Genomic DNA, 13,952 nt, shown 5'->3' on the forward strand with positions numbered 1-13,952 from the left:
CTGAATTATCACGCTGCCACATTATCTAAAATATAAAATGGAGCTCTTTCGCATTGTCACGTCATTATTTGTGGATAATTTTTCATATTATTTTATGATTAATTATGTAGTAGAATATATATATATATATATATATATCATATGCATATAGCCCAACATTATATATACAATGGAACAAAATATGCATTAGACTATATACATTACATGTACATTGTGCAATATATAGATTATCTACAATCTAATAAAGTTACACTTCAAACTAAAATAGACAACACATATATTATACACCAACATCTATATCTATATATCTACATAATAACAAAGTTCTGAGCTAGTCTCTCATGCTGTCACATGTTTAAAAAGCTTAAACCATACTCTCTCGCGTCGCCACATTATCATTAATACGAAGGAAATTATTATATAATTATTTTGGAAATATCTCATATACATTATTCTAATAAAATATATACATAATATTTTCTTATTTAATATTAAGGAAAGTGGATTTATATATATACAACATATATAGATGTCGTTTGATATATATACATAATATAGTGGAATATTATAATGAATAGGAAAGAAATTTTCGTATTTAATTATCAAGGAAATAATTTGCATGTATATCTTATCTCAAAAATATTAAATTATAAGAAAATTTTGAAATATGCATGATATAATAATATATACTAATTTGAGGCTAAAAATAAAGTAATTTATATATGGTATGTTTTCTATTATGTTTTCTTAACTCATAGTATGAAATCCTATAAATTGTGTGATACACAACTACAAATTTCATTTTTTGTTTGCATCGCCTCCGAGCTCTCTCTTTAGGCTCTTCTCTCTCTTCAAACTCTATTATTATCTTCTTAGTCTATACAAGCATATATTTACCCTTACATGCAATTTGTCATTTATTTTGATGAGCAATAGCACGTTTTGACATAAAAAGATAGTTAAATAGTTAATTTTTATCTAAATTCATATAATTAGGTTTATATCGCTTGAGGAATAATTAAGTGTTAAAAGCGTAAATTTTGGAGATAAACTAATTATAAAATATATAAATTAAGTTATATAGCTATTCTATAAGTATTTTTTCACTATAACTCTTTTGTAGATCGTACTTTTATTACGTGATTTATTAATATCGCGTTTTTAATATTCAAATACAAGGAGATAATCTACTCGATATTGATTAATATTATTATTATTCTTATCTTTGTTTACGATTATATTCTCATACTAATTCAAAAAGACAATTTTTTAGATATATACTAAAATATTATTAAAATTATTAGTTTTCTTTATTATTCCCCGCATCGTCATCATCTAGTTCTCATTATATGGTGTCTATTTGTTTAATACTTGGACAGATGATGCTTATGAATGAATGTCTCCTATCAGCAAAAAAAAAAAAGATGATGCTTATGAATGGTTTAAGGGTGGGATTCGGAAACGGGACAACTGCTTATGACGCGAATCATGTATAATAGAGAGAGACTGGAAGTGTAAAAGAACTAGAACAAATTGGCAAATGTACATAAGTGAGAACTTAACAAGCACGACAAGTCTCGCTTCCAATATCGACAAGGTTTGTACAGGATCTCAGCATGGAGCCACTCGAGCCCATCACGAAGCCACGGAGAGTAAGCTGAGCATGACCAGATGCCATATTTTGGTCGAACGAAGTAGGCCAATAGTTTACATGAGGAAGAAAGAACAATAACCTCCATTGTTGTATTGCTCTGTTTCATTTACATGAAAAGTTTGGATCGAGAAACAAAACCGGAAGATGATGATGATCTGCAAGGTTTGGGTACCTGCTAACTCGTGCTAGCGGTATGTGAATGTGCTCAAGCGAGGCCGACAGTATATGATTGATCTTGTCTCCTTAATTTTTGTTTGACTGTAACAATACAAGTGCAGAAAACTAATTAAATTAACACGGTTTTAGTCTATTCCGGCTTAGAAGTTGTGACGACTTAAAATATCACGCGGTTTCAGTCTGGTCCCAAATTTAATTCTTACTGTCGGACCTGCTGGGTAGCTCGATGCATTGTCCTGCTGTCCGACAATATGCTCGCTGAGCTGCCCGTATTTTGGGCTTCGCGTCCATTAGGCCTGAATGTATTTTCCTCGACCTCCAGCTACGGGCTGCAAGCGGAGACTCGGCCAGTTCTCTTCTTCTTCTCTAGGTATCATTGTCATGAGGCCAGTTCGTCAACACGTACTGCGGCCAATTCTCTTCTGACCATACACTGACACTGCATCAGGAATTGAAAAGGATGAAACATATTCTCTTCTCAATTTGATGTCACGGAGATATATATCTATATATGTAATAAGAAAATCTTAAATGAATGATCGTAAAATTCTTTCACTCTACGTATTTATATCCAACTCACTCCTCATGTGCTAATAGTAATCCTCTCGTTACAGGCTGTCCTAATCCTCAATCACCAAAGTTAACATACAATGATAAACATAAGGCACTTAGGAGAATTATAGTCACAGTAATCGAGAAACGCGTCTACTTAAAAACTATAATGCTACCGTTGAGGATATTAATCATTCATGTAAAAGATGAATCAATATCCATTAGTTTATGTGAGACTTGAGTACTAACATATTCATCTTTTCCATGTAAGATTAATATCGTCAACCCCGTCCTCGCGTGCAAACAACTACAATTGAATGGAGGAGAGGATTTGGAGGGAGAGATGTTAATCTTATTCCTTCAAGTCCCACCTTTTGAATTGGTAATCTTCTCTTTATTGAATAATAGGTAAGAGAATTCCATGTTTCGTACCTATCAATTCTCGACCAGTAGAGACCTTCAAGTTCCACCTTCCAAGTATTGGATGTGAGTACCGAGGAAGAAAGGTCCTCGATTGCTACTGGGATCCTTTTTAAACAATTGCTGTCGGTGATGTCTGCTGATTTAACACCAAGATCTTGCAACAGTTGTCTCTGCAAATGTTCAATACCTTTGCACTTGGTTGTTTCTCGCACGTCTAGAAGAAAGCAGCGGCCGTCGAAGTGATCACAGAGTCGGTTGAAAACAGCCTTGGCAAGTGTTGTCTTACGGATAGCCCCCATTCCATGGATCCAGACCAACCGAACATCATGAGAGGACTTTAGATCCAACAAGCTTATAAGAGCATCTTGCTCATCAATCCTCTCAACTAGGCTCCCAGTCACGTATTTTTTTTTTCACTTTCAGCTCCACCGAAACCTTCCTGACGAATTCCTTAGCAAATTATGCATGTCTACCATTGATATACATGAATAAGGATTGTGTTTAGTACATATAATAGTAGAAAGTCTAGAAGGCCTGAAATGATAAACAGTTTGATTCGCGGAGAAGTAATGTTGTTTACTTGCAATTTGCCTGGAACTTTAATTGAGATGTTCTTTGGGATAGATAGGCCGTTCTGTTTGCTGACATCGGATTTAGTTTTATCGATTTTGCTAATGGTAACATGACCGCTACCTAGGCGAAAAGAAGGGGATGAAGCGAGGGTTGTCTGTCGTCCCAATTTGGTGGAAGGTTTACTTACAAAATCATATATCTGGAATGCTAGGTACATATACAGGTTTTTGTGGCATTGTCTATCCCTTTTTAAATTTTTTAGATGAGTTAATATTGATTACACGAGAAGGATATCGGCAAACATCACATTGGGCGAGTCATTTTCTGAAAATAAAAGCTTTGCTTTTCTGGTTGATGGGAGATGTTTTCCATTGATTCGGGTAATTTATGCCAGAAGAATTTTTCAGCCTAAATCTTGGCCTCTGACCTGGTTCAGTTATTCTCTGTGGTGTCACGATGGGCTCGAATCCTGTTACTGATGGCTTCTTTGTGAGACCTGACAGATTGGTCACCAACATGCATATGTACACGTATACTTAGATATGCTTATATATATATATATATATATTATATATAATATACTTTTATGTGCTGGAGCATGGCATGAGATCCACATGGCCCAAAGATTTCTCGAGACGATCCTTCTCTACCGCCATGCATTTCATTTCATTTCTTTCTTTGTTTACTTTGTTTTTGGTTGGGGGAGACGAAGAAGAAAACAGAGAGAGAGAGAGAACAAAGGAAGAATTCGGCAGAGAGGGATATTGCAGAATAGAGTCGGGCAAGTACTGAACTGGACACCGATTTGGGCGGAGGAGTTTAGCTTGCCTTATAGTATATAACAAGCTATTTGGGTATGCAATTGATTCCACAGTTGCTCTTGTGCTTGTGTTGAGGTTCTTTTTTTTATTCCCTAATCGTGTTCTTTCCTTGATGAATTAGGAAAAAGAATTAGTTCATTTACTAAAATGTTGAAGTCAGTAGTGGTAGCTTGGTTAAGGTTTGATGAAGCCTAGTAAGCAGGGACTGTAACAAAGAGCCATAGATGTTAGATTACTAATTAGTTTGGGTGTATTGATAATTTTCAAATTTTCCTTGGGGTTGAGTTTATATCCTTCGATGTATTCTTCCTTATATGATTTGGGAAATGGGGGAGCACCCGAGAGGAAGAGGTTAAGCTTATAATTGGGTAAATTAACTGATATGCTTAGGCATGTGAGATTAATTGTATTATTTATACTGTTTAAGCTTTGCTTTGCCTATATGTATTTCTTGTGATAAATTGAGGTCGTGATTAGGTAAAATATTGAATTGACAAAGTTCAAGGTTGTAGTTAGTTACGGTTCTTGAGTCGTAGCCTAATGAACAGGGGAAACTAATTATATGGGGTTTACATTTGGATTTGTTTTTCCTTTTGTTGTTCAACTGCTTTATTAGTTCGTAAATTAGAACTTCCTTTTCTTATTTGGGTACCGCTTTGCTAGTAACTGATTCAGTAAGTTTTGAACTTTGAGGAAATTCTGATTTAGAATTTTAAGGTCATGGAGAATGGAGATGGCTAGAATGGAAACTTCGATTTAAAGAGTCGGTTTGCTGCCTTGCACTAATCTTGATTGGGTTGAGATTTTCTATTTTGGTGTGAATTATCTTTGTTAAGTTGAATTTCATCATGAGAAATCCATGGACGGATTAAGTTGGAAATATATAAGCATATATATATATATATACTTGATTTTCTAACTATGTTTGTAATTTATAGGAGCCGAGGAGACCAGACTATACACTCAGAAGGCTCGACTCGTTGAGTTATCATTTTGGAGGGTTTTTGTGAGTATTTTTATTCCACTATAGAATAAGGCTAAATATTAAATTAATTATATTAATGCTGGTTTGAATCAGATAAGTCAAGGGAAGAGTGTATGAGGATCTTGATAATTTACTATAAATGATTTTGGCTAATTGTGGTGCGGTGATGTTATTTATAGACATGGGACCACTGATCCGGCATGATATAGAAAAGGCGCCTAGACCCATGATTCGACGGGATACGAAAAGGGAAACCTAAACCGTTGATCCGGTGGGATATAAAATGAACGTCTAGACTTCTAGTGTTGGAGGATAATGGGCGGCCCCAATTTATGAGAAATGAAATGAGCCGAAAGAAAAACAACAATTTTTGCAAATTATAGAAAAAAACATAATCCTTGTATGGCTGAGTTAATAATGACAGCAATTAAATTTAATAAACTACCTAAAAAGGATAGCTAATATCATTCATTTAACCTATCAAGTGTATATATATATATATGTATCATTCATTTCATGATTGAGCACAAACTCAAAGATATGGGAGTAGAGTAGTACCATTAGTTTGTCCCTGCCATTTCGAAAAGACTTGCAGCCTGAAACGATGGACAATTTGATTAGAAGAAAACAAAAAATACACTCGAAGCAAACAGCTAAATCCAAGAGATATGTTGGAAGGGTGTGCTCAGGCGAAAAACAACACAGATTAACATTCCTCCACTACTAGTGTAATCGAGATAGGAACCAATCAAATTAACCAACAAGCAATAAAGAAAAACACCGAGAATTTTTACGTTGAAAACTCTGATGTGAGGAAAAATTACGGGACCAACTCCAAATCAACGATGCACTATCAATGAAGATTACACAATGTTTTTCATCAAGGGTAAACTCTTGGACCACCAGACTTAAGAGACACACTCTCTAGGATCACTCAAACACCGAAATTCTTCACCCACGACAAGTGAATTACAAAGTCAGCTGAAACTGCACCTACAGAGCGCAAATAGAAATTCTGACCGTTCAGAACAGAGCCCCACGTGTGATAAAGCTGTTGCCAAAGTTTCATCCCGATCGGAGTTCGTTTGACATCCCAATTGAGGGTTGATCTAGCTCTGGTCGCACAGGAAAAAACTGCTCTGTTCTCTGTATTCTGTCTGTTCTGCCGCTATTTCTGTTCTGTTCTGAAACCGTCACCGCTGCCTTTTTTTCTCTGCTGTTTTGCTGAAAAAATTAACCCTCATAAAGGTGGGTCCTTGGGCCTATTAAAGCTCGATAAAAACCTAACCCGACAAGATATTACATATTACAATGTAGAAAAGAAGAAAAACTTACCCTCCGTTAGTTTTATGAACATTAGATATCTCCAACGCTTTATGCCATTTGTTCTTTTGATTATTCAATGCCTCGTCCTTTCAGAAAGGGAAACCTGAGAAGGGACTTACCCCCCATTTCCGCAACTGTACCCGCAGTTTCCAATACCTTTCACAACTCTTGTCCCAGGCTGAGGGTGAGACTTCTAGCAAGGAAGTGATCCCCTTAATTGCTGATGGGATATCTTGCAAATAATTGCAACCGAAGATATCCAACCTTTCCAGCTTCTCCAAATTCCCCAGGAAATCTGGCAATCTCCTAATAACACAACCTCTCATATCAATCACTTTCAGTTTCTGCAAATTCCCGACCGCATCGGGCAGTTGAGTGATTCCTGACTTTGAAATGTTCAACTCAGCTAGTGATTTCAGATTCCTGATCGAAGCTGGGAGCTCCTTTACTCCTCCACAGAAGAATAATGACAGAAACTCAAGTTTCACCAGTCCTCCAATGGACTCAGGTAGTCCAGTCATCCTTGACCATGACAGGACCAGCATAGTCAGTGATTTTAGATCTCCAAGTGAGCTTGGAGGTCTACTCCTTCCCAAACTCACACGCAGGCGCTGAAGTCTCGAGAGTCTCCCGATGGAGTCTGGAAGCTTGTTGCTGTCCTTGAAGCTGCCTTCCATTGTCATCACAATATCGACGAGGCCATCCAAACAGCATACTTCTCTCGGAATTTCTCTGAGATTACTACAACCACTGGCATTCAGATACTTTAGACATTTCAACTTTCCTACAGAATGGTCTATTTCGACAAGGTTAATGCAACCTTTCAGTATTAGTCTCTCCAACTTTGTGCACATCGATAGGTTGGGCGTTTTGATCAAGAGGTCGCACCTCTTGAGGTCTAGAACTTTCAACTCCTTGCACATCTGCCAAACAACAGAATTCCATATAACTGAAAATTAATGGGAAGAGAGTTGCAAGATAATGTATAAAAGTACAAAACGTGCGAGCCACTTGTACCCCGATATGGCGCCATCCAGTCCAAGTTTCGCTTACAGAACTTTCTGAGAGGTCAAGCACGACTAGATTCTTCAAATATAGATTAGTTCCCTCAAATACGCCAGGACAAGAATGCCAAGAAAGCCATATCAACTTGGGGAGGATATGCTCTAGATCTCCCGAAAATTTCGATCTTATGAGACTGAGAAATCTTAGATTATTGAAATTCTTCAATTCATGTTTTGTAAGGACGCAATCTTCCGAGGGTCCTTTGGACGAAAGACTAAGCATCTCAACTTTTTCTCTGCCCTGTAATGAGGAAGAAACAAGGGATGAGAGAACAACCGTGAATGAAAATGTGTCTCATCACAAACAATTTTTTTACCTCTTCATCGTGCAGCACTTTCAGAGCATCCTCATGCATCCATATTCTACTGCAAGGCTTTCCATGGTGCTTTAACCTCTCATCTCGAACGAGTTTTCTTCCAAGGTCCCGCAGCTGATCATGCATCCGGAACTTGTTCTCATCTGTGAGCTTTACTAAGGACGCATCGACAAGCTCTTGTACTGCCAACTCTGGTTCAAAGTCACAGGCTTGCCACATGTAAATCGCTTTTGTTTTCTCCTCATTAATGAAAAAACATGCGATATCTAGGAATATCTCCTTCACTTCCCAGTCTAAAGCATCATAACATATTTTAAGCCTGTCCTGGACCTTCCTGGCCGGTATTTTCTGTAAGGTGCCTATCATATGATTCCAATGGCCACGATCACTTGTTCGAAGTTTTGAACCTATTACTTCAAGAGCTAAGGGAAGCCCTCCGGTAATTCTGACAGCTTCCTTTGAAAGGTCAAGGGAGTCATGCGGCGGACTCTCCTTCCCAAAGGCATGCCTACTGAAAAGGAGGAGAGATTCTTCGAATTCCATTGGCTTTGCTTCGAATATCTTGACTGTTCCACCTTCAAATGCAGGAACCCTTCTACTCCGAGAGGTGATAATAATCCTGCTTCCGACTCCAAACCAACTAGCCTCTCTTGCTAGTTTTCCAATATGCTCCTGGTGGTCGTGCACATCATCAAGAACTACTAGAACTTTTCTGTTCTGCAACTTTTCGCTGATTATCTGGATCCCATCGTTCTCGTCAGTTATGTCTGCTGCTTTAACACCAAGATCTTGCAGGAGTTGTCTCTGCAAGTGTTCAATACCCTTGCGCTTGGTTGTTTCTTGCACATCTAGAAGGAAGCTGCAGTGTTTGAAGTGATTGCAGAGTCGGTTGAAAACATCCTTGGCAAGTGTAGTCTTGCCGATACCCCCCATTCCATGTATCCAGACTAACCGAACATCAAGAGAGGAGTCTACGTCCAGCAACATTGTGAGAGCATCTTGCAGATCAATCCTCTCTACTAGGCTCCCAGTCACATATTTTTGTTTCACTTTCAACTCTGCCGAAACCTCCCTGACAAATTCCTTGGCAAATTCTGCAAAACTGCCATTGATGCACATGAATACATACCGTGTTTAGTACATATGATGGCAGATAGTCTAGAAGGCCAGAAAACGATAAGAAAGTGTGAAGAATAAAAGGTTCAATGAGCCGTTTACCCTTTATCCTTCAGTGCCCATCCCTTGATTTTTCCGGCGTCTCGAAGAGCCTCCTCCCACTGGTGCACTATGTCGGTACTGAACTTCTCCTTGTGTATCAACAGAGCTCCAGTGTACAACTCCGTCTTAAGCTTGACATCATTGACGCCCACGTCATAGAAAATGGGCAGGATCTTTTTATTGTGGCTATACTCCTTGGACTCCACCATCTTCGCGAGCTCAATGAGGCACCACTTACTGCTAGCATAGGTCCTAGAGAAGATGGGCACGAAGATCCTGGAGTCCTCAATGGCTCGCAGGATCTCCTCGCCGATGTACTCGCCTTTACGGATCTCCTCGTTGTCTCTAAAGACACGAATCCCGGCATCTACAAGAGTATGGTAAAGGACATCCGTGAAACCCTGACGGGTGTCGGGTCCTCTGAAGCTCAGGAAGACCTGGTAAGATGGTGGTGGTGATGATGTGTTGTTATTCCTGTTTGGAGCCATCGTCCGATCCCTCAGTCTATCAGTGGTCAAAGAAAACACACTGGCTGAGGTTTGTGTTGGATTTCTTCTCAATAGCTATATATAGACATATTTAGCTATATAGCTATATGTCTATATGACGATGCTTTCCGGAGATTTGTGTTCTATTCCTTTTTCGGAGCCATCTGTCGATGTTCTCTCCTAAGTGGTTACAAAAAAAAAAAAAAAACCACTGGCCGAAAGAGCATCGTAATAACAAGAAAGAACAATTATAATAGTACAAGTTGTTGGACAAGGGAAAAACCTTTCTTTGTTGGTTGATATAGACTTCCACTTTTGTTTATTTATTTATTCTTTTTGGAAAATCCAGGTGCGACCTGGGACAGTTATAGCATACGCCAACGTTTACTACAAATCCGTTGGGCTAGCTTCCCCGTCACCGCCCATCCAAGAATCATCTTGTTTGATTCCAATAATTAAATATAATATAATAAAAAACAAACAGATATAAAAGAATCATCTTGCACCGTAATGTTCTGTGATTGGTTCTGGCAAATAATTAATTAATCATGTTCCCATTGTCTAAAAGAAACTTCTCTCTGCTTTTGTGTCTGTCTTTTTTATTATTATTATTATTGATTATAAAGACAAAGGAAACAAAAGAGGCACAAAAAATCTCACGAGCCAGAATGAAATCCAAAAATTATTGATTTTAAGCGATAAACATGTGCCATGCATCAAACTGATTTTTTAGTTTTATGTTAGTCATTAATCATTTTATTGTGTTTTATTGTTAAAATATATGAACCTTCCTATTTCTTTACAAACCTCATTTGAAAGGAACAGATTCATATTACTGACTATGGCACTGCGCAGAAGAGAAGAGAATTTAACAAGTATGATAAGCCTCACTTTCTAATGTTCACCAGTTTCCTATTTCTCTTGTTCTGTCCCAAAGATCATCAGTAGAATCTTCTTTCTTTTCCGTTTTCAGGATTAAACTTGCACTTTTTTGCTGAGCAGAGCAGTGATGCGTATGAGAAACTCCCCGCCCTACCCTGCATGAGCTTTTACTCCTCGCTGCGGGGACTGCTATACAACGTACGTGAACATGTGGATCCAAAAACACCTTGCTTCACCATCTCCCACACCATTTCGTGGCTGGCTCATACTTGATGACCAAAGAGAACTTTGCAGCTTACGATCGTCTCAAAGTGCAGGTGAGAATTCATCTTTCTCGTCAGAAGAAGAGCCTGAACACTGCATATCTTCAATGCAAGAGCTCTTGTAATCAACGACTGATGATAACCTCTGAGTCGGGCCGAACAGAAGGATTATTATGCATAATAATGGAGAAATCCACAGATAAGCATATGGAGGAGATCAAGCTGATGCAGCTGACTTATAAGTTGATCATGAGCAAGCAGTAGGTTAACCCGACCACAGTCTTTACAATCAGCTCGTCTTAGTACAAAAGCGACTTGCGTGCATGGGATTTGCTCACAAGGGCTGAACCGTAGTCCTGTTAAGCGAGGTTTGCAGCTTTAATAATATCCCCATCGAATGGTTTTATCCCTTCAGACTGCCAGGCACCAAAGCACATGTTATGTAACAGTATGCAATCATCCCAACAGTGAACACGAGAATCAAGAGATGTCGAGGAGCCCATTTGCTCCACGACTTCGTGTAAATTAAGCTTTACCGGCCATTGTTCTCTACAGTGTAGGTGGTATCATGTCACTGGGCCCATAATTTGGGAGGTCAATTTGCTGCATGAGACTCGTAACAGATTATGCTTAAAGGAACATTTACGGAGTGACTTTTAATTGATTCCGCTTGTCTGCAAATTGCTCTTATTAGCCTCATCATTTCATTGTTAATTAACAAGGTTGTATCAGATCTTAGCATGAAGCCATCAGTGACAGGATTCGAGCTCATCATGACACCACAGAGAATAACTGAACAAGCTCAGAGGCCAAGATTTAGGCCGGGAAATTCTTTTGGCATAAATTAGCCGAATCAATGGAAAACATCTCCCGTCAACAAGAAAAACAAAGCTTTAATTTTCAGAAAATTACTCGCTCAATGTGATGTTTGCCGATATCCTTCTCATGCAATCAATATTAACTCATCTACAAAATTAAAAAAGGGATAGACAACGCTCGCTTCATCCCCTTCTTTTTCACCTAGGTAGCAGTCATGTTACCATTAGCAAAATCCATAAAATTAAATCCGATGTCAGCAAACAGAACGGCCTATCTATCCCAAAGAACATCTCAATTAAAGTTCCAGGCAAATTGCAAGTAAACAACATTACTTCTCTGCGATTCAAGCAATCTTCGACTCCCGCTTCTTTTTCCTCGTGCCCTTCTCTTTGTCGGAGGAACCTCTATAAATCTCCATCAAGTCGGGGATTTCGTTCAAGTTCTTAACGATATCCTTCCTCAAGAAACACTTCTCAGGCAGAGTATATATCCAGCCATTCGACTTTTCCACCTGAAGCAAACCTTTTGATAATAGGATCTCAAGAACCCTTTGCCTCTGGCGAAGCCTAGCCAACCCATGACAAAGAAACTTCGGGTACTTAATAATAATCTCCAGTCAATCTTCGCGTTGTTCAAGTAGAAGTCCATCACTTCCCAAATCTTCGCCTCGGATAAACTGAGGCAGGTCGGGTTCTTCCTAAACGTTGAATGGACATCCTCCTAGGACCACCTCAGGCTCTTCAAGACCTCGACTTTATGGTTCCAGTTTGCTTCATTCATGCTGAGCATAATCCGTAGCAGCGCATGGATGAACATCCCGGACTTTGGCTCGATGCCCATTCGCTTAACCAACTCCACTGCGCTAACCATCCTCTCGGGGGTCTGAACAGCTGCCCTGGGCTGATTCACCATGAACTTCGAGACACCATCAGGGGTCACCCCCTCGCTCAAGCAGAACTCGATATTCTGCCTCAGGGTGTACGTCTGGAGGAAATGGAAGATAGACTCGAGGTAGGTCTTCACCGTCCGCTTCAGGACGTTGGGGTTCCTCAGGATGAGCTCGTGGAAGAGCGGACCGCGGAAACCATTCCCAATGAAGAAGACGATCTTGGGCTTCAGGGTGGTCTGTGGCCGGCAGAGGAGGAAAGTACATAGAACAACTAGAGATGATGACAAATCACAAAGAAGACATAGAACAAGTACAGATTAGCAAGTACACTAAACAAACACGTTCGTTAAGTTTCAACTTCCATTGTCAGTAGCTCTGTAGCGCCCTTAACAAACGCATTGCTTCCTGCTCGTAATGCTCTGCCAGCTTCTTTTCCTGGTCCTGCAACTGACGTAGCAATATGTTAAGGCATCATTCCACTAGAGATTAAACATCATATAGCTAGATTAAAACTTCAACATCCTAGACTAAGAAACGTTTCATTCTAGCCGAAAGAAAAACAGTAATTTTTGCAAACTATAGAAAAACATAATCATTGTGTGGCTGAGTTACAAATAACAGCAATTAAATTAAATAAACTACCTAAAAATGGTAGCTAACATCATTTATTTAACTTATCAAAGATATATATATCTTTCATTTCATGATTGAGCACGAACTCAAAAATATGGGAGTAGAGTAGTACCATTAGTTAGTCCTTTGACATTTTGAAAAGATGTGTAGCATGAAGCGATGGACAATTAGATTGGAAGAAAATAAAAAATACAAACGAGAAAGCAGCTTAACCCAGGAGAAAAGATTTCTTACCCGACGGTGCAGAGCATAAGCCCAACTCTCATTCAAACTCAGATCCTACAAGGAATAAATTCAGTTAGCTTAGACCTCTACAAGATTCTTAATCATTTTTACCAACAGAGGCAAGGAAATAGTGAATAACAAAGTCAAGAAGTTTCAGTTCACAGTCTAAGCCTGTTGACAATTTGGCTAGAATAGTAAAACATTGGGCATCTGCTTTTGCTTTTGTCCATGAAAATGAAGATGGAGGAAATGGAACTTTTTCCATCTCAGACCGCGTTCTCGATGAGATTATGATTCACATGCCGGCCAATCGCCTTTGGATGTGGAAGATTCTGTTTTTTTTTTGAATAAAAGGCTGGAACCAGCGTAGCAATCCCTCTGGAGATTATGATTAATGTTAATTAATCTTCTGTCAATGGCTCTGCGCGTCATCACTTCATTATTAAGAAGGCTGTATCGGATGTCAACATGAAGCCATAACAGGTTCCGAACCCATAATTAATTTACAGAGTAACCTGAGCACAATCCAAAACCGGGGTTAGGTCAAACTCGGCCATCTTGGTGCAGTTTAAAGAACGAAAAGGTTATTGTACGTAAGGTTGAGAACAAGGAAGGGAACAATCTACAATCGATTGGTCAGTGG

General features: G+C 38.9%; 1 protein-coding gene and 2 long non-coding RNA genes across 3 annotated transcripts; 1 reads left to right on the forward strand and 2 right to left on the reverse strand.

Annotated features, from left to right (window-relative positions):
• Positions 1 to 1,724: 1,724 nt before the first annotated feature.
• LOC116188136 lies at positions 1,725 to 6,598 on the reverse strand. The gene is made up of 4 exons (XR_004152195.1): positions 6,206 to 6,598; positions 5,744 to 5,781; positions 2,816 to 3,275; positions 1,725 to 2,270 (listed from the first exon to the last, which is right to left on the reverse strand). It is a non-coding gene; the product is annotated as an uncharacterized LOC116188136 (long non-coding RNA).
• On the forward strand, positions 3,962 to 5,352 carry LOC116188135. Its single transcript, XR_004152194.1, has 2 exons — positions 3,962 to 4,233; positions 5,139 to 5,352. It is a non-coding gene; the product is annotated as an uncharacterized LOC116188135 (long non-coding RNA).
• A 2-nt stretch (positions 6,599 to 6,600) lies between the features above and the next one.
• Positions 6,601 to 9,970, reverse strand: LOC116187815 (TMV resistance protein N-like). The gene is made up of 3 exons (XM_031516762.1): positions 9,111 to 9,970; positions 7,893 to 8,994; positions 6,601 to 7,434 (listed from the first exon to the last, which is right to left on the reverse strand). The coding sequence occupies exons 1-3, from the start codon at positions 9,596 to 9,598 to the stop codon at positions 6,601 to 6,603; spliced, it is 2,424 nt and encodes an 807-aa protein (XP_031372622.1). The 5' UTR covers positions 9,599 to 9,970.
• Between the last annotated feature and the right edge of the window lie 3,982 nt (positions 9,971 to 13,952).

This window comes from Punica granatum, chromosome 8, assembly GCF_007655135.1.
Source record: "Punica granatum isolate Tunisia-2019 chromosome 8, ASM765513v2, whole genome shotgun sequence".
Classification (NCBI taxonomy): Eukaryota; Viridiplantae; Streptophyta; class Magnoliopsida; order Myrtales; family Lythraceae; genus Punica; species Punica granatum.